Source organism: Petromyzon marinus, chromosome 22 (genome assembly GCF_048934315.1).
Source record: "Petromyzon marinus isolate PM22_M1 ecotype Great Lakes invasive population chromosome 22, UKy_Petmar_22M1.pri1.0, whole genome shotgun sequence".
Lineage (NCBI taxonomy): Eukaryota > Metazoa > Chordata > Hyperoartia > Petromyzontiformes > Petromyzontidae > Petromyzon > Petromyzon marinus.
Window position 1 is genome coordinate 21,112,151 of NC_133688.1, and position 19,780 is coordinate 21,131,930.

The 19,780-nt window shown below is 55.9% G+C and overlaps 1 protein-coding gene across 1 annotated transcript in view; it reads right to left on the reverse strand.

Annotated features, from left to right (window-relative positions):
* Positions 1-19,780, reverse strand: part of LOC116945068 (voltage-dependent P/Q-type calcium channel subunit alpha-1A-like) — a 92,737-nt gene that overhangs the window by 52,627 nt on the left and 20,330 nt on the right. Inside the window, 9 exon segments of the mRNA XM_076068883.1 lie at positions 1,612-1,896; positions 5,422-5,511; positions 6,286-6,342; positions 6,582-6,697; positions 10,367-10,470; positions 16,302-16,396; positions 16,399-16,491; positions 17,755-17,910; positions 18,374-18,464. Coding sequence (XP_075924998.1) covers positions 1,612-1,896; positions 5,422-5,511; positions 6,286-6,342; positions 6,582-6,697; positions 10,367-10,470; positions 16,302-16,396; positions 16,399-16,491; positions 17,755-17,910; positions 18,374-18,464 — 1,087 coding nt within the window.

Below are 19,780 nucleotides of genomic sequence, written 5' to 3' on the forward strand. Positions count from 1 at the left end.
ACACACACACATACACACACATACACACACACACATACATACACACACACACATACACACACACATACACACACACACACATACACACACACATACACACACACACAGAGTGTACACAACACACATGCACCCAACACCCACAACACACACACACACACAAAAATATACACACAAAACATACACCACACAGACACACACAATATACACACACACATACCCAGAGTCTACACAACACACACAACACAATACAGTGTACACAACACACCCACAACACAATACATAAACAACACACACAATGATCCACTCTGTCTACAGGAAAGCTACCCATACGGATGCTTATCTGAAACCGGATTCCCACCACCATCACAGAAGAATTCTCTCATCAAGACTCTGCACCATAGAGCCCAATGCATATCCGACCAGGAACACATAGGCAGTGAACTCAAGCACGTACACCAAGCTCTTAAGGCTAATGGTTACTCCGACTATACAATCCGCTAAGCTATCACTCAAACCATGAAAAAGAACCCTCTTGAGGAGCCATTCAAAACCATCACTTTACCCTACATTGCTGGGATCACAAAAAAGATCTCCAAAATCTTGAATAAACACAAGATCCAGGTCCGTTTCAACACATTACATAAAATCCGTGATCTGGTTCCGTCTGTAAAAGATGTGATTCCGGACATACAGTACCCTGGTGTCTACAAACTAAGTTGCCTCTGTGGTAGTAGTTACATTGGAGAAACCAAACGACATGTCTCGGACCGCATTCGTGAACACAAAGCAGACCTTAAACACGGTAGGACCAACACCTCGGCCGTGGCAGATCACTGTTATAATTCAGTAGGCTCACATGACATTGACTTCTCCAAGACAGAGGTTCTTTGCAAGCCATCGGGCTACCATGAGAGATTCGTTCATGAGGCTATCCACATATACAAATACAGAGACAATTTCAACCGAGAAGATGGATTCTGGGTTAGCAATCATTGTAAGGATTTGATAAACCATTTCGGGTCTTAATTGATTGTTCACGCTTACGGTGGCTTTCAGATAGCATACATTAATTTTTCGTCTCCCTCCTCCTCTTTTCTGAACATAGATGGACTCGTCCATCTAAACAAACTGTCAAATCGCTATCCGTGGTGCTAACGTTAAAAATATATAAATACAAACCGCCACTTCTTTCAAATGTTCTTGCCGTTGGTTTTCAAACCTGATGATGACTGTTTGTGTTACAGTCGAAACGTCGTGAGAATTTTATTTTTTATATATATTTTATTATTTTATTGTTTCCCTTCAACGTGAATTTACCGAAAGAACCAAGAATATATAACACACACAGTGTACAAAACACACACACACAAAACAACTCTCATCACGCACCCACGCCATGCACGCATTCTACGCACGAAGACGATTACAATGAAGACGCAGATGACGTTGATGGCAATGATGATGGTGATGACAATGACGACGATGATGACGATGACACTTACGATGACGATGGTGATGACAATGATAATGACGATAACGAGGACGCCAATGACGACGATGACGGCAATGTGGCACGTGCGTGCGTGTGCGAGAGGGCGCACGGCCACCCACAGAGGAAGAGGGAGAGCCAGGCGGGCTGGTCGTAGTGCACGGCGCCCACGCACAGCGCGTTGAGTGCCACCAGGCACAGCACGAGCCAGAAGAATGGCTGCGACTTGACGAGGCGGCGCACGCAGAACCGCACCCGCCTCTCCCTGCGCCGCACGTAGGAGAGCCCCTCCCTCGCCACGCCCCCCCCGGAGCCCCCCCCGCCCCCCCCGCCCCCCCCGCCGACGCCGCCGGGGCCCCCCGAGCCCCCCCCGCTCTTGAAGGTGGCCGCGCGGGTGAAGGGGGAGCCTTGGTGGGGGCAGAGGGGGACGGACACACGCGCGCGGGTGAGCGAGGTGAGCGAGGTGAGCGAGGTGAGGTGAGTGAGGTGAGTGAGGTGAGTGAGGTGAGTGAGGTGAGGTGAGTGAGGTGAGCGAGGTGAGTGAGGTGAGGTGAGTGAGGTGAGTGAGGTGAGGTGAGCGAGGTGAGGTGAGTGAGGTGAGTGAGGTGAGTGAGGTGTGGTGAGTGAGGTGAGGTGAGTGAGGTGAGCGAGGTGAGTGAGGTGAGGTGAGTGAGGTGAGTGAGGTGAGGTGAGCGAGGTGAGGTGAGTGAGGTGAGTGAGGTGAGTGAGGTGAGTGAGGTGAGGTGAGTGAGGTGAGTGAGGTGAGGTGAGCGAGGTGAGGTGAGTGAGGTGAGGTGAGTGAGGTGAGTGAGGTGAGTGAGGTGAGGTGAGTGAGGTGAGTGAGGTGAGGTGAGTGAGGTGAGATGAGTGAGGTGAGTGAGGTGAGGTGAGCGAGGTGAGGTGAGTGAGGTGAGCGAGGTGAGTGAGGTGAGGTGAGTGAGGTGAGTGAGGTGAGTGAGGTGAGGTGAGTGAGTGAGGTGAGTGAGGTGAGCGAGTGAGGTGAGCGAGATGAGGTGAGTGAGGTGAGCGAGGTGAGGTGAGTGAGGTGAGGTGAGTGAGGTGAGTGAGGTGAGGTGAGGTGAGCGAGGTGAGTGAGGTGAGTGAGGTGAGGTGAGTGAGGTGAGTGAGGTGAGGTGAGTGAGGTGAGTGAGGTGAGTGAGGTGAGGTGAGTGAGGTGAGGTGAGTGAGGTGAGTGAGGTGAGGTGAGTGAGGTGAGGTGAGTGAGGTGAGTGAGGTGAGTGAGGTGAGGTGATTGAGGTGAGTGAGGTGAGGTGAGCGAGGTGAGGTGAGTGAGGTGAGCGAGGTGAGCGAGGTGAGGTGAGTGAGGTGAGTGAGGTGAGTGAGGTGAGGTGAGTGAGTGAGGTGAGTGAGGTGAGCGAGTGAGGTGAGCGAGGTGAGGTGAGTGAGGTGAGCGAAGTGAGGTGAGTGAGGTGAGGTGAGTGAGGTGAGTGAGGTGAGGTGAGTGAGGTGAGTGAGGTGAGGTGAGTGAGGTGAGTGAGTGAGGTGAGTGAGGTGAGTGAGGTGAGGTGAGTGAGGTGAGTGAGGTGAGGTGAGTGAGGTGAGGTGAGCGAGGTGAGTGAGGTGAGTGAGGTAAGCGAGGTGAGCGAGGTGAGGTGAGTGAGGTGAGCGAGGTGAGGTGAGTGAGGTGAGGTGAGTGAGGTGAGTGAGGTGAGTGAGGTGAGGTGAGTGAGGTGAGTGAGGTGAGGTGAGTGAGGTGAGTGAGGTGAGTGAGGTGAGGTGAGCGAGGTGAGGTGAGTGAGGTGAGCGAGGTGAGCGAGGTGAGTGAGGTGAGGTGAGTGAGGTGAGTGAGGTGAGTGAGGTGAGGTGAGTGAGTGAGGTGAGTGAGGTGAGCGAGTGAGGTGAGCGAGGTGAGGTGAGTGAGGTGAGCGAGGTGAGGTGAGTGAGGTGAGGTGAGTGAGGTGAGTGAGGTGAGTGAGGTGAGGTGAGTGAGGTGAGTGAGGTGAGGTGAGTGAGGTGAGGTGAGTGAGGTGAGTGAGGTGAGTGAGGTGAGCGAGGTGAGTGAGGTGAGTGAGGTGAGGTGAGTGAGGTGAGGTGAGTGAGGTGAGGTGAGTGAGGTGAGTGAGGTGAGGTGAGTGAGGTGAGGTGAGTGAGGTGAGTGAGGTGAGTGAGGTGAGGTGATTGAGGTGAGTGAGGTGAGGTGAGCGAGGTGAGGTGAGTGAGGTGAGCGAGGTGAGCGAGGTGAGGTGAGTGAGGTGAGTGAGGTGAGTGAGGTGAGGTGAGTGAGTGAGGTGAGTGAGGTGAGCGAGTGAGGTGAGCGAGGTGAGGTGAGTGAGGTGAGCGAAGTGAGGTGAGTGAGGTGAGGTGAGTGAGGTGAGTGAGGTGAGGTGAGTGAGGTGAGTGAGGTGAGGTGAGTGAGGTGAGTGAGTGAGGTGAGTGAGGTGAGTGAGGTGAGGTGAGTGAGGTGAGTGAGGTGAGGTGAGTGAGGTGAGGTGAGCGAGGTGAGTGAGGTGAGTGAGGTAAGCGAGGTGAGCGAGGTGAGGTGAGTGAGGTGAGCGAGGTGAGGTGAGTGAGGTGAGGTGAGTGAGGTGAGTGAGGTGAGTGAGGTGAGGTGAGTGAGGTGAGTGAGGTGAGGTGAGTGAGGTGAGTGAGGTGAGTGAGGTGAGGTGAGCGAGGTGAGGTGAGTGAGGTGAGCGAGGTGAGCGAGGTGAGTGAGGTGAGGTGAGTGAGGTGAGTGAGGTGAGTGAGGTGAGGTGAGTGAGTGAGGTGAGTGAGGTGAGCGAGTGAGGTGAGCGAGGTGAGGTGAGTGAGGTGAGCGAGGTGAGGTGAGTGAGGTGAGGTGAGTGAGGTGAGTGAGGTGAGTGAGGTGAGGTGAGTGAGGTGAGTGAGGTGAGGTGAGTGAGGTGAGGTGAGTGAGGTGAGTGAGGTGAGTGAGGTGAGCGAGGTGAGTGAGGTGAGTGAGGTGAGGTGAGTGAGGTGAGGTGAGTGAGGTGAGGTGAGTGAGGTGAGTGAGGTGAGTGAGGTGAGCGAGGTGAGGTGAGTGAGGTGAGCGACGTTAGGTGAGTGAGGTGAGTGAGGTGAGTGAGGTGAAGGAGATGAAGGACGGTGGTGGTGAGGGAAGCCGAGGGGCAGCCGAGCCACAACCAGGCTACAGTCTACATTATAGACTGTCAGTACACTCACTCAGCTTAAGAACCAGGCTACAGTCTACATTATAGACTGTCAGTACACTCACTCAGCTTAAGAACCAGGCTACAGTCTACATTATAGACTGTCAGTACACTCACTCAGCTTAAGAACCAGGCTACAGTCTACATTATAGACTGTCAGTACACTCACTCAGCTTAAGAACCAGGCTACAGTCTACATTATAGACTGTCAGTACACTCACTCAGCTTAAGAACCAGGCTACAGTCTACATTATAGACTGTCAGTACACTCACTCAGCTTAAGAACCAGGCTACAGTCTACATTATAGACTGTCAATACACTCACTCAGCTTAATAACCAGGCTACAGTCTACATTATAGACTGTCAGTACACTCACTCAGCTTAATAACCAGGCTACAGTCTACATTATAGACTGTCAATACACTCACTCAGCTTAAGAACCAGGCTACAGTCTACATTATAGACTGTCAGTACACTCACTCAGCTTAAGAACCAGGCTACAGTCTACATTATAGACTGTCAGTACACTCACTCAGCTTAAGAACCAGGCTACAGTCTACATTATAGACTGTCAGTACGCTCACTCCGATTAAGAACCAGGCTACAGTCTACATTAGTGTTTTTTTTGTTTATTATTTTTTTTATTAAACTTGTATTATTTTTTAGTATTATTTTTCTATCTACGTGACTTTACCGAAAGAACCAAAGAACAGGTGAGAGAGTCCCTACGGAGGGGGTGAGTGAGGGAGCAGTGAGGCAGGTGAGTGTGGCGAGCAAGGCAGGTGAGCGTGGCGAGGCCTCACCCACAGAGGAGATGTCCGTGAAGTGGTCGTCCCCCTCCTCGGCCTGCATCAAGTCGTCCCGGCTGTTGATCACCGCTGCCCGTCGCATGGCTGAGTGGCACGACAGCACCGCGGGTTAGAGGGCTAGCGGGTTAGCGGGCTAGCGGGTTAGAGGGCTAGCGGGCTAGCAGATTAGCGGGCTAGCGGGTTAGCGGGTTAGAGGGCTAGCGGGTTAGCGGGTTAGCGGGTTAGAGGGCTAGCGGGTTAGAGGGCTAGCGGGTTAGCGGGTTAGAGGGCTAGCGGGTTAGCGGGTTAGAGGGTTAGAGGGCTAGCGGGTTAGCGGGTTAGCGGGCTAGCGGGTTAGAGGGCTAGCGGGTTAGAGGGCTAGCGGGTTAGAGGGCTAGCGGGTTAGCGGGTTAGAGGGCTAGCGGGTTAGAGGGCTAGCGGGTTAGAGGGCTAGCGGGTTAGAGGGCTAGTGGGTTAGCGGGTTAGCGGGCTAGCGGGTTAGAGGGCTAGCGGGTTAGCGGGTTAGAGGGTTAGAGGGCTAGCGGGTTAGCGGGTTAGCGGGTTAGAGGGCTAGCGGGTTAGAGGGCTAGCGGGTTAGAGGGCTAGCGGGTTAGCGGGTTAGCGGACTAGCGGGTTAGCGGGTTAGAGGGCTAGCGGGTTAGAGGGCTAGCGGGTTAGCGGGCTAGCGGGTTAGCGGGCTAGCGGGCTAGCGGGTTAGAGGGCTAGCGGGTTAGAGGGCTAGCGGGTTAGAGGGCTAGCGGGTTAGCGGGCACGGCTGTGCCCCACACACACGCCCAGGCTGCGTCCTGGGCTGTCCCACGCGAGAAAGAAAAAAGAGAGACTTTAAGGTCGCAGTGCGGCGCTGTCGCGATCGCTCACCCTCGATGGCCGACTTGTCGTCCGCACTGCGGTCCTCTTCGGCCAAGAGGACCTCCTCTGAGACGCAGATGTGGAGAGACGCAGAGACGCACGGACATACAGACACGGCGACACGGACATGTGGACACACGGAGACACACAAACACAGAGACACCACTCCAGGATTTTACCACTCCGTAGCAGCTTTGCAGATCCACTCCATGATTCCAGACCCACTCTAAGCTCTAAGATCCACTCCAGGTTCTGAGACCCACTCCAGGCTCTGGGCTCCACCCCGGGATTTCCCCAATCCGTACCAGCCTTGCAGATCCACTCCAGGTATCCGTTTAACTCGCGCTCGATCTGCTGCTGCCGGCGCAGACGCAGGAACTCGCGGCGATTCTCCACGCGCTCGCGCTCCTTCGCAAACTCCCTAGGTCCAGCGAGGAGGTGGGGTCAGAGGGCAGGTGGGGTCAGAGGGCAAGTGGGGTCAGAGGGCAGGTGGGGTCAGAGGGCAGGTGGAGTCAGCGGGCAGGTGGGGTCATCGGGCAGGTGAGGTCAGCGGGGAGATGGGGTTACAGTTAAATACCAGGATACAGGAATTGGGGTGGTGACAGTGATGGTGGTGATGGTGATTACTGTGCTGATGGTAGTCGTGGTGGTGGTGTTGGTGTTCATGGCGGTGGTAGTGGTGGTGGTGATTGATGACATTCATTCTGCTCGGCCTGCTGTGCGTTATTCCACTCCAGCAAGGCCTCCATGTGTCCCCGTCTCACTCTCCCAGGGGGTCCCGGACAGACGGCTGCGAAACGAAAATCAGTTTCCACGGCAATCGCTCCGAGCCGAGCCGCCAATTAACTCCCCCACCGACGTTAGCCGTGGCCGGGAATCAAACTCGGGCGGGCTCGCGGCAGCTGGGCGCACGAACCCCCATGCCACCGCTCCGCTCGCCGCCCGTGATCGCCCGGAGAGGACCGCTTTGTCGGGATCAGAGGGCGCGCTATAAATCCGGCGAGAGCACGACTTCTCTAAACCATTCCTCGCATCTTCCTCGATTACTCTCCCCGCGCCTTCCTGCACTCTCTCCGCAAACTCTGCCGACAGGGAGCCCTTCCACCACCCCGGAACCCTCGGGGCCTGACCCCTGCACCCCACCCCCGGCTGCCCCCCCTCCTGCCCCTTCCCACCACAGACCAAAGCGCGGAGCTGAGATTTCTCTCTAATTGGCGACGTGGTGCGAAGGCGGTTCACACAAATGGAGGGGTGGGGATGCGGGGGTCAAATGGGGGTCACTTTAATTGGCTGCTTTGGAAATCGCTAACGTGGATTAGTCCATACACCACGCACCCTCTCTGTGGGGGGCAGCCGTCGCCCCCCCCCCCCCCCCCCAGGGATGCGTGTTGGGGGAGAAGGGGGGTGGGGTGTAGAGCAGGGGGAGATTCCCATGGGATCACCCCTCTCCCGCTCCCCCAATCACCGTGGGCTGGGTTTAGCGTCGTGGAGATGAGCCACGACTTTGGCTCGCTCGTTAATGGATTCTCGTCAATTCCTCTTTGTGGTGACGTCACCGCGGGGCGTAGGAGCCGAGACAGCCACCACAGCACAGCCGGCTCACCACTCACACTCACCACTCACACTCACCACACACACTCACCACTCACACTCACCACTCACACTCACCACTCACCACGTGCACTCACCACTCGCACTCACCACTCACACTCACCACTCACCACTTACACTCACCACTCACACTCACCACCTGTACTCACCACTCACACTCACAGTCACCACTCACACTCACCACTCACACTCACCACTCACCACCTGTACTCACCACTCACACTCACCACTCACCACCTGCACTCACCACTCACACTCACCACTCACCACTCACACTCCTCACTCACCACCTGCACTCACCACTCGCACTCACCACTCACCACCTGCACTCACCACTCACACTCACCACTCGCACTCACCACTCGCACTCACCACTCACACTCACCACTCACCACTCGCACTCACCACTCACCACCTGCACTCACCACTCACACTCACCACTCACCACCTGCACTCACCACTCACACTCACCACCTGCACTCACCACTCACACTCACCACTCACACTCACCACTCACCACCTGCACTCACCACTCACCACTCACACTCACCACTCACCACCTGCACTCACCACTCACCACTGACCACACACACTCACCACTCACCACACACACTCACCACCTGCACTCACCACTCACACTCACCACCTGCACTCACCACTCACACTCACCACTCACACTCACCACTCACCACCTGCACTCACCACTCACACTCACCACTCACCACTCACCACCTGCACTCACCACTCACCACTGACCACACACACTCACCACTCACCACACACACTCACCACCTGCACTCACCACACGCACTCACCACTCACACTCACCACTCACCACCTGCACTCACCACTCACACTCACCACTCACACTCGCCACACACACTCACCACCTGCACTCACCACCTGCACTCACCACTCACCACCTGCACTCACCACTCACCACTTACACTCACCACTCACCACCTGCACTCACCACTCACACTCACCACACACACTCACCACACACACTCACCACCTGCACTCACCACACACCACCTGCACTCACCACTCACCACACACACTCACCACTCACCACACACACTCACCACCTGCACTCACCACACACACTCACCACCTGCACTCACCACTCACCACCAGCACTCACCACTGACCACTCACCACCTGGACTCACCACTCACCACCTGCACTCACCACTCACCACCTGCACTCACCACTCATCACCTGCACTCACCACTCACAAACACTCACTACTCACACTCACCAGCACTCACCACACACAAACACTCACACTCACCAAACACACTCACCACTCACACTCACCACTCACCACCAGCACTCACCATTCACAAACACTCACCACTCGCACTCACCAGCACTCACCACTCACCAGCACTCACCACTCACAAACGCTCACACTCACCACTCACACTCACCACTCACACTCACCACTCACAAACACTCACCACTCGCACTCACCAGCACTCACCACTCACCAGCACTCACCACTCACAAACACTCACACTCACCACTCGCACTCACCAGCACTCACCACTCACAAACACTCACACAGCATACAGTGAACGGGTGTGACTTGAGCGTGTGAGTTATGGAGTGGTGAGTGTGTGAGTTATGGAGTGGTGAGTATGTGAGTTATGGAGTGGTGAGTGTGTGAGTTATGGAATGGTGAGCGTGTGAGTTATGGAGTGGTGAGTGTGTGAGTTATGGAGTGGTGAGTGTGTGAGTTATGGAGTGGTGAGTGTGTGAGTTATGGAGTGGTGAGTGTGTGAGTTATGGAGTGGTGAGTGTGTGAGTTATGGAGTGGTGAGTGTGTGAGTTATGGAGTGGTGAGTGTGTGAGTTATGGAGTGGTGAGTGTGTGAGTTATAGAGTGGTGAGTGTGTGAATTATGGAGTGTGTGAGTTATGGAGTGGTGAGTGTGTGAGTTATGGAGTGGTGAGTGTGTGAGTTATGGAGTGGTGAGTGTGTGAGTTATGGAGTGGTGAGTGTGTGAATTATGGAGTGGTGAGTGTGTGAGTTATGGAGTGGTGAGTGTGTGAGTTATGGAGTGGTGAGTGTGTGAGTTATGGAGTGATGAATGTGTGATTGTGAGTGAGTGATTGAGTGGACGAGTGAGTGACCGAGTGACTGCACTTTATGCGACTAAGTTGCTAACTGAGTAATTAAACAGCTGAGTGACTGAGTGATGTAAATTGTACATTTAAAAGTGGTGCACATTCTAATGATGTTCGCAGAGGGCTATTGGGCTGACATTTGGCTCAGATATATTGGTGCCTGTGCCTCAATCGTGACTCGTGGTGTATCCCCGGCTGGATGAATGTCCCGTGATCCGTCGGCAAGCTCATCCGTCTGGCCACGTGACCGGGGAGGGCATTCAGGGCACGGCCGAACTGTGGAGGGCACGGCCACGCAGCGATGTGTGGGGTACGGTGGGGGGCAGTGGGGGGGGGGGGGGCACTCACCCTGAGAGGACTCCCAGCACGAGGTTGAGCATGAAGAAGGAGCCGATGATGATGAGAGGGACAAAGTAGAGCCAGTTCCACGCCGTGCCGTACGCGTCATTAGTCTGGGGAGGGAGAGATGGGAGGGGGGGAGATGGGAGGGGAGATGGGGGGGATGGGGGGGGGAGATGGGAGGGGAGAGATGGGGGGGAGATGGGAGGGGGAGATGGGAGGGGGGGAGATGGGAGGGGAGATGGGGGGATGGAGGGGGGGAGATGGGAGGGGGGGAGATGGGAGGGGAAATGGGGGGAGATGGGAGGGGGGAGATGGGGGGGAGATGGGAGGGAGATGAGAGGGGGGAGATGGGGGGGGGAGATAGGATTCACGTTGCCCGCGGCGCTACTCTGCTGTCAGCAGCACTCTGCACCACTCTGCACCAAGACGGGGTTCGCGCGTTGCTGTTGGGTTTGGGGTCAGGAGTTGGGATGGCGTTGGGCCCAGGCGGTTTGTTAAACCCCCCCCCGGGCCCCCCCCCACCCCCGGGCCCCCTCCCCCCCCCTGGGCCCCCCCCCGGCCCCCTCCCCCCCCCGGGCCCCCCTCCCCCCGCCCCGGCCCCCTCCCCCCCCCCCCCCCCCGGGCCCCCTCTCCACCCGCGCCCCCTCTCACCCCCGCGCCCCCTCTCACCCCCGCGCCCCCTCTCCCCCCGCCACTTTGGGACATCTGTGGGGGCAGCCCCCTCCGCGTCAGCTGTGCGTGACGGCGATTTGTGCTCTCCACAGCGTGCGTAGGTCGACTCGGCCTCAAATGAGTACCTGGTGCGGTGTGGTGCTGGCCTCCCACCCCCTCGTGCGCTGTGCAGGCCTTCATAGGTGCTCACTAACAACACTTGCCCCAATAGTTTGTTAAGACTATAGGGGGAATCTGTGTCTTTATAAGTGCACATGAATGTGTGTTAGTGAAAGTGTGTGTTTGTGAGTGAAGGTGTGTGAGTGAATGTGTGTGAGTGAATGTGTGTGAGTGAATGTGTGTGTTTGTGAGTGAATGTGTGTGTTTGTGAGTTAATGTGTGTGTTTGAGTAAATGTGTGTGTTTGTGAGTGAATGTGTGTGAATAAATGTGCATGTGTGTTTGTGAGCGAATGTGTGTGTTTGTGGGTGAATGTGTGTCTGTTTGTGGGTGAATGTGTGTGTGTTTGTGAGTGAATGTGTGTGTGTTTGTGAGTGAATGTGTGTGTTTGTGAGTGAATGTGTGTTTGTGAGTGAATGTGTGTGTGTTTGTGAGTGAATGTGTGTGTGTTTGTGAGTGAATGTGTGTGTGTTTGTGAGTGAATGTGTGTGTTTGTGAGTGAATGTGTGTTTGTGAGTGAATGTGTGTTTTGTGAGTGAATGTGTGTGTGTTTGTGAGTGAACATGTGTGTTTGTGAGTGAATGTGTGTTTGTGAGTGAATGTGTATGTGTTTGTGAGTGAATGTGTGTGTTTGTGAGTGAATGTGTGCGAGTGAATGTGTGTGTGTTTGTTAGTGAATGTGTTTGTGAGTGAATGTGTGTTTGTGAGTGAATGTGTGTGTGTTTGTGAGTGAATGTGTGTGTTTGTGAGTGAATGTGTGTGTGTTTGTGAGTGAATGTGTGTGTTTGTGAATTAATGTGTTTGTGAGTGAATGTGAGTGAGTGAATGTGTGTGTGTTTGTGAGTGAATGTGTGTGTGTTTGTGAATGAATGTGTGTGTTTGTGAGTTAATGTATGTGTGTGTTTGTGAGTGAATGCGTGTGTTTGTGAATGAATGTGTGTTTGTAAGTGAATGTGTGCGAGTGAATGTGTGCGTCTCTCTCTTTTGTCTGTCCCGGTCGTCATGGCTGCTGGCGAATAGCACTTTCCCCAACATCATATTCAGGCTATACGGGGAGTCTTTGTCTCTGTGTATTTGTCTATGAATCAGGCATAATGTTGAGAACTGCCCGGCAGGGAGAGGGAGCTCTTAGACACTCAGAGTGATGCACTCGATTAAATTACACACCAACAGTGCAAAGACAAAGATCCCCCGTGCAGCGTACTCAGGCTAGTGAGGCAAGTGCTGTTAGCGAATGGCACCAATGAAGGCGCGGTTGGAGTGGCCATCACCCCGCCAGGTCACCTTTGTCTCCCCCGTCTGATCAAGTTTAAGACTCACACCGGCTGGAGTCTCTCTAACGGAGGCTCAGAACTGCTTCGGATATTGGCCACTGACGTTGGCCGTGGTCGCGATTTAAGCGCAGAGTTCCCTGCGCACTGCGCCACGGCTCCCCCCCCACCCCCACCACACGTACACACACACACGTAGAGAGATAATACATACACACAGATAACACATACACCCCGTGTGCAGCACGTCCACTCTACATCTCTCACGCAATGACCACAGACACACAATGCACACGAGCAAGGCGAACCAAGCCGCACACAACCCTGCTCCCCCTCCCTCTCCATCCCTCCAACTCCTCACTGCCCATGTATCTCCCCCCCCCGCCTCTCTCATTCTCCCTTGCCCCCCACACCCCACCCCCGATTTCTCTCTCTCCCTCCCCCATTTCGCCCCTCGCTCCATTTTTCCCCCTCCCTCCCACATTTCCCCCCTCCCCAATTTCCCAATTTCCCCCCCTCCCTCCCACATTCCCCCCCCTCCCTCCCACATTTCCCCCCCCTCCCTCCCACATTTCCCCCCCCCTCCCTCCCACATTTCCCCCCCTCCCTCCCACATTTCCCCCCTCCCTCCCTCCCACATTTCTTCCTCCCTCTCCCGCAGAGGTGCTGGATGAGCCTCTCTAATCCGCGCCGCTCCACGTGTTGGGCACGAGTCGTGCGGGAAACCACGTGGTTCAACACCCCCCTCCGCCCCCCGCCCCACCAACCCCTCTCACCCGCCCCCCCATTCCCACGTTAATCTCCACTCACTGCCAATAATCGGTGACCCTGACAGTGACCCCGGCACCCCGCGGTGAGGCTTGGGGCTGCCTGAATGACGTCACGCGTTCTTCCCAATGTCCACGGATCGATGTGGAGGCGAGTCAGGGAGTGGATATCTCACTTCATGGACAATAATGCACGCGCACACAAAGGCGCAGATGTCCCGTGTAGCCTCAACAGGCTCTTGGGGAAAGTTTTTTCAGTTTCATTTTCAGTTTCATTTATTAGTGCTGTTATGAAAGCCGATAACGGCACACGAAGGGGGTGGAGTGGCAAATTCCACGCCCGGCCGTCTTTGTCTCACTAGCGGCGATGTTTACACAGCGCACGAGGTACTCGTGCGAGGCCGAGCCGACCTAGGGGAGTCCCCGGCCGATTCAGTTAATCATCCCGAATGTTGGCCGTGAGCGGGAATCGAACTCTGGTGCCCGGGTTCGTAGCGCAACGCTCACCGCTGCAAGACCGTGCCCAGCACTGTACACAGATACAGTGATAAAGACCCCTCGTGTAGGCCACACATGGCGCTGGGTAAAGTGTTCATCGCGAGCACACGGGGATTGGGCACGGGGCACGAGGAGGTGCGGGCTGTGGCCGCCATACCAACGCCCGACCGCCTTTGTCTTATCCAGTGCTGATGTTCATCACACATCGTTTCAGATTATTAAACTCGTCACTGATGCTGGTGGCCGTGAGCGGGAATTATAATTCTGTCGCGATGCAATAACCACTGTGCCACCACTCCGCTACTCGAACCACCACTACCATCATCACCACCAACAACAACCGCCATTCGCCACTAAGTGGCGGTGACGACGTCACCACGACGCTTGTGCCAGGCTATGTGCACCTTGAGGCCACGTGAAGTGTCGAACACCCGCTGGCAGGAGGTCACGGGGCAGACCCAGGTGCCACGGGTCGACTGACTGAGATGACTGGCTGATGCACCACCTGTGCCCCCTACTGTGCCAACTTGCTGTGCGTTAGCCACCCGGCACTCCGCTCGTTGTTGTGAGCGTCGCTCCTCCGCCCTCCGTTGTTGTTGGAGGGCGACTACCTCCAACTGCCCAGTAGCATCCTTCACGAGCCTCCTCCACAGAGGCCGATCTTGACACCGCTGGTACCAGTCATCGGCAAGTCCACTCAGCTCCACGTCCTCCTGTACCACGTCACTCCATCTCTTCTCTAGCCCGTGCCGCGCCCGTTTAGCCCCCTCGATCCGGCCGAACAAAAGCTGTTTCGGCATGCGGTGGCTGGGCATGCGGGCTACATGACCCAGCCATCGCAGCCTTGCCTGCCGGAGGAGCTCACCGATGGGACCGTGCCCAGATCTTTTAAGGATTTATGAGCTCCTCACGCAATCCAGCCTGGTTAAACCCAGGATGGATCGTAGGCAGGCTAGCCTAAATGTTTCTAACCGGCGAAGATGTTCCACCACCATCACGACCATCACCGCCATTATCACCACCGCTAACGTCAACGCCCCCCAATCCATTTAAGAAACCATCTTGTGGCATGAAACTGCACACCAGCCAATCTCCACATCTCCATCATCATCACCACCGCCGCCACCAACCAGCATAACCGCCACCCGCCACCATAATGTACGTATGTTGGACTTCTTTCGCACCGTACATAGCCAATCAATCGTGCTAATCGAAGCATCATAATTACCGCCATCATCACCATCATCATTGCATTGCCACAATTATCCACGGCGACGAATGGGCGCGGGAGGGGCGGTGGGGGGGCCCACGTGCCTCATCAGTCGCGGACGTGCTAATTGCTTTGAGTTTAAAATTGCGGTAATAGGCGCGCTCTGGCTGTGGCATCTCGACTGGCAGTCCCCCCCCCCCAGCCTCGCCCTCACCGCCCCCTTTCTCCACCCCTCCCCCCTGCCCCTTACCCCCTAGCCCCCCCCCCCACCCGGATTGTCAGCCCGAATTATAATTAACAGCCACTGGGGGGGGGGGGGCGGGGGGGGTCGACGTGGCGCGCGACGCGGGAATTTACACGTGGGCATGGACAGCGATGACGCGGCGGCGGTGGTGGACGTGGATGGCCCCGTGATGGTTCTCAATCGTCATCAGCGGTGATTATAATTGGGTTGAGTGGCTAGCGCGGACAGGTAATTGTCCCTCAGGTTTGTGTTTTACTACACTCCCGATTACAAGCTGCACCCATTAAGGTTTACCTCCACCGAGCGTCATCGTTACGCCCACGCAGAAAACTACACAAAAAATTTATATACCGCGTCATCACCACGACGCCCACATGCACCCGTTTCTAAAGTGTACCCAACCACGTTTATTTCCAATGTGTACCTAATCATAACAACCGCATCTCATACTCATTGCCAAAGTGTACCCAAACACCACAACCACATCCCACGCTTATTTCCAAAGTGTACCCAAAAAAAGTGATAGCCCACCATGATTGGCAAATGTTAAATCTGGACACGGGAGGGAGGGAGGAGAGTAAAACACACACAACGAAAGCGGATTGCAGATTGATTCTCCGCGGAGAGGAGATATCATTAAAGGATGAGAAGGAACGAGGGGGATGTGCAGTGAGTGCTGTGGACTGAGCGACTCGGCCTGCGATGTCGGGGCCAATGTGTAGAATAATTGCGTCCGCTTGGGTCTAAAGGTTATCGCCGAATGTGGCTGTTGTGTGACGAGCGTGGGGGGGGGGGGGCGATCGTGTTGGGCTGGAGGAGCGGATGATGTCGAATTTGGTTTGAGGGGGGGGGGCGTTCCAACATGGAGATAGGGGGAGACACAGAGATACACACAGACACGGAGATGGACACATGTACCCAGAGACAGGGTGAGAGACAGAGACAGGGCGAAGACAGCCAGCGGGTGGAAATTCCACATTCCCATGGCAACAACAACAACAATGACGACCCACGCACACGTCAACTTAACACTCCTCGCTCTCACTCGCCACGCCGCCCCGACCGTCATCCTCGAGGCAGAATCCCCTCTCTGTGAGCGGCGGGGTCCTGGCGGGACTCACGGCGTACAGCACGTCGGTCCAGCCCTCCATGGTGATGCACTGGAAGACGGTGAGCACGGCGAAGAAGATGTTGTCGAACTGCGTGATGCCGTCGTGGGGCCGGCCCAGTAGAGGCGGCATTCCGTGACGTTCTCGCGGCAGATCCGCGCCGTGCTGTCCGTGCCGCACGGCTGCTGCCCGAGCTGCTCCCCTACACGCACAGCGCGCCCACCCGTCAAGGCGGCAACCTCCCCACCCCACCCACCCCAACTACAGCCTCCACACACACACGCAAACCTCGACAGGCAACAGACACACACCTTACAGGCAACAGACACGCACCCTACAGGCAACAGACACGCACCCCTACAGGCAACAGACACGCACCCCTACAGGCAACAGACACCACCCCTACAGGCAACAGACACGCACCCCTACAGCAACAGACACACCCCCCTACAGGCAGCTCACACCCCCCTACAGGCAACAGACACACGCCCTACAGGCAACAGACACACACCCCTACAGGCAACAGACACACCCCCCTACAGGCAACAGACGCACACCCCTACAGGCAACAGACACACCCCCCCCCCCTACAGGCAACAGACACACCCCCCTACAGGCAGCTCACACCCCCCTACAGGCAACAGACACACACCCTACAGGCAACAGACACACACCCCTACAGGCAACAGACACACACCTTACAGGCAACACACACGCACACCCCTACAGGCAACAGACACACACCCCTACAGGCAACAGACACACACCCCTACAGGCAACAGACACACACCCTACAGGCAACACACACACACCCTACAGGCAACACACACACACACCTACAGCCGACACACACACATCTACAGCCGACATACACACACATCTACAGCCGACATACACACGTACAGGAAACACACACACAACTACAGGCAACACAACACATTCCATAAGGAACACATACATACAAATGGAGAGACAACACACACAGCTACAGGCAACACACACAGCTACAGGCAGCACACACTGACAGTGGAGCCTAGGATGGAAGTGGGCCCCAGGGAAGGATTGGTCCCCCGGAGAGAGAGTGAGTCTCTTTGAGAATGGACCACTGGATTTATTTTCTATATTCTTTTCTGATTCGGATTTATATAACGCCCTTTCCAGAGCACTTTAAAATGCAATCCGACGGCGTTCAGTGAGAGAGGTGATGGAATGGATGGAGGGACAAGGGCTGGGAATGGAGCTAATGTTGCTGGGGTTATGTAAGGCGGAATAAGGTGGCATGTAATGGCGAGTGCGGGTGTCTGATGGGTGCAGCGTGGATGAGAGGTGGCGAGGTATGGGGCACGCGTGTGGAGTGGTGAAATGGGCACGGATGAGGATCGGTGGAGGGTGGTAGGGGCAGGGCTCTGGAGTATTGATGAATCCCTAATGGCATTGGGGCCCGGAGTGAGCGTGATCTCCGTGCCTGTGGCGTTGTTGAAGCACGTCATGTGGAGGTTGTCCCCCTTGTAGAACTCGAGGCCCACGATGGCGAACATGAGGATGGCGAAGAACAGGAGCATTCCGATCTGCAGGAGCGGCACCATGGCCTTCATGATGGACTTCAGCACCACCTGCAGGCCTGGGGGGCATGGGAGGGGGGGCATGGGAGGGGGGCATGGGAGGGGGGGCATGGGAGGGGGCATTGGGTGGAGGGATCGAGGGAAGGGGAGGGAGGTGTCACGGGGTTCATGGTGGAAGGGGATGTGGCGAGGGAGAATGTGAGTGAGGGAGAGGTGGGGGCCATGGGGGGTGAGGGTGGGTGGCACGGGTCACGAGGGGACAGGGGGGGGCGCACGTACAAGTCGTGGGGGGCACCAACGGGTGAGTCATGTTTGGTGTCCGTGTGTACACACACATTAAGTATGTGTACACAGTGTGTGTGTGTTATGTACATAGCGCGCGTATATATATATTGTATTCCCATTATAAATATACTCGGGTTGTATTATTGCGGCGAATATTGTTTTTGGTGACTCCGAGTAGCCCACGGGCGTCGCGAGAGGTGCCCTGGAGGTGGTGTGCCGGGGGCGTGGGGCGCTCACTGGGGATGCCGGACACGAGCTTGAGCGGCCTCAGGACGCGCACGGCACGGAGCGTCCTCAGGTCGAAGCTTCCCCCAACATGGAGAGGATCCTGCGGGACACGGGGACAACACAGGAAGATGGGGACAGAGGGAGACAGGGAGACAGGAAGACGGAGACACAGGAAGATGGGGACAGAGGGAGACAGGGACACATTGAGACGGGGACACAGGGAGACGGGGAGACGGGGAGAGAGGGAGGGAGACAAGGAGACGGGGGACAGGGAGATAGAAGTCAAAAGAGAGACAGGTCTGGTCAGGTGGAAGTGAAAGGTCATGTGACGCGGGTGACACGACACACAAAGACAAAGATCTCCCTTGTGGCCTCAACACACCGTTGGAGCAAGTGCTGTTAAGGGCGACACGGCACACGAGGGGGTGGGTGGCCAGCACCACGCCTTGGCACCACCCTCTGTGTCTCCCCAGTGGCGATGTTTACACTCCGCACGAGGTCCTCATTGAGGCTGAGTCGACCGAGTGAACCGGTTCAGATAATCGTCACTGGTGTTGGCCGTGAGCGGGAATTGAACTCAGGTCGCCGGATTCGTAGCGCAGCGCGCTAACCGCTACATTACCGCTCCCCATACACACACACGCTTAGTAGGGATTATCGGCGTAAGGCACTACCACGAGAGTGCAAGGAACGCCTATCCGTGATAATCCTGTATTAACCCTATAAACGTGTGAACAGCTTCAGGACTTCTGGACCAAGCCGCGATGGATGTGGCCGACGAAATGGTTCCCGGAGCAGCAGCGGTCGGGACAGTGCGAGTGAGTTCACTGGAGGGAGGAGTGCACGTGGCTCCCGGTGCTACCCGCTCGGAGACCTCCATTCCATTCCCGCTCACGACCAACACCAGCACCGATTGAACCCCAGCTCGACTCGGCCTCAAATGAGTGCCCGGTGCGATGTGTCAGCATCTTCCGCAGGGAAAACAAAGGCGGCCGGGCATGGTGCTGGCCACCCACCCCCTCGTGTGTTGTTCCGGCCTTCATTGATGGTTGCTCACAGCACTTGCCCCTACAGTCTGAGGCTTCTAGGGGGGACCTTCGTCACAGCGATGTCGTCGTGATGGAGGTGATGATCATAGGTCGTGTCGCTGTGATGATGATGATTATGGTGGTGGTGATGGTGGTGATGGTGGTGGTGATGATGATGGTGGTGGTGGTGATGGTGGTGATTATGGTGGTGGTGGTGATGGTGGTGGTGGTGGTGATGGTGGTGATGGTGGTGGTCGTCATGGTGGTGATGGTGGTGGTGTTGATGATGGTGGTGGTGATGGTGGTGATGATGGTGGTGGTGGTAGTGATCGTGGTGATGGTGGTGGTGGTGATGATGGTTCGAGTGTTACGACGATGGTAGTGGTGG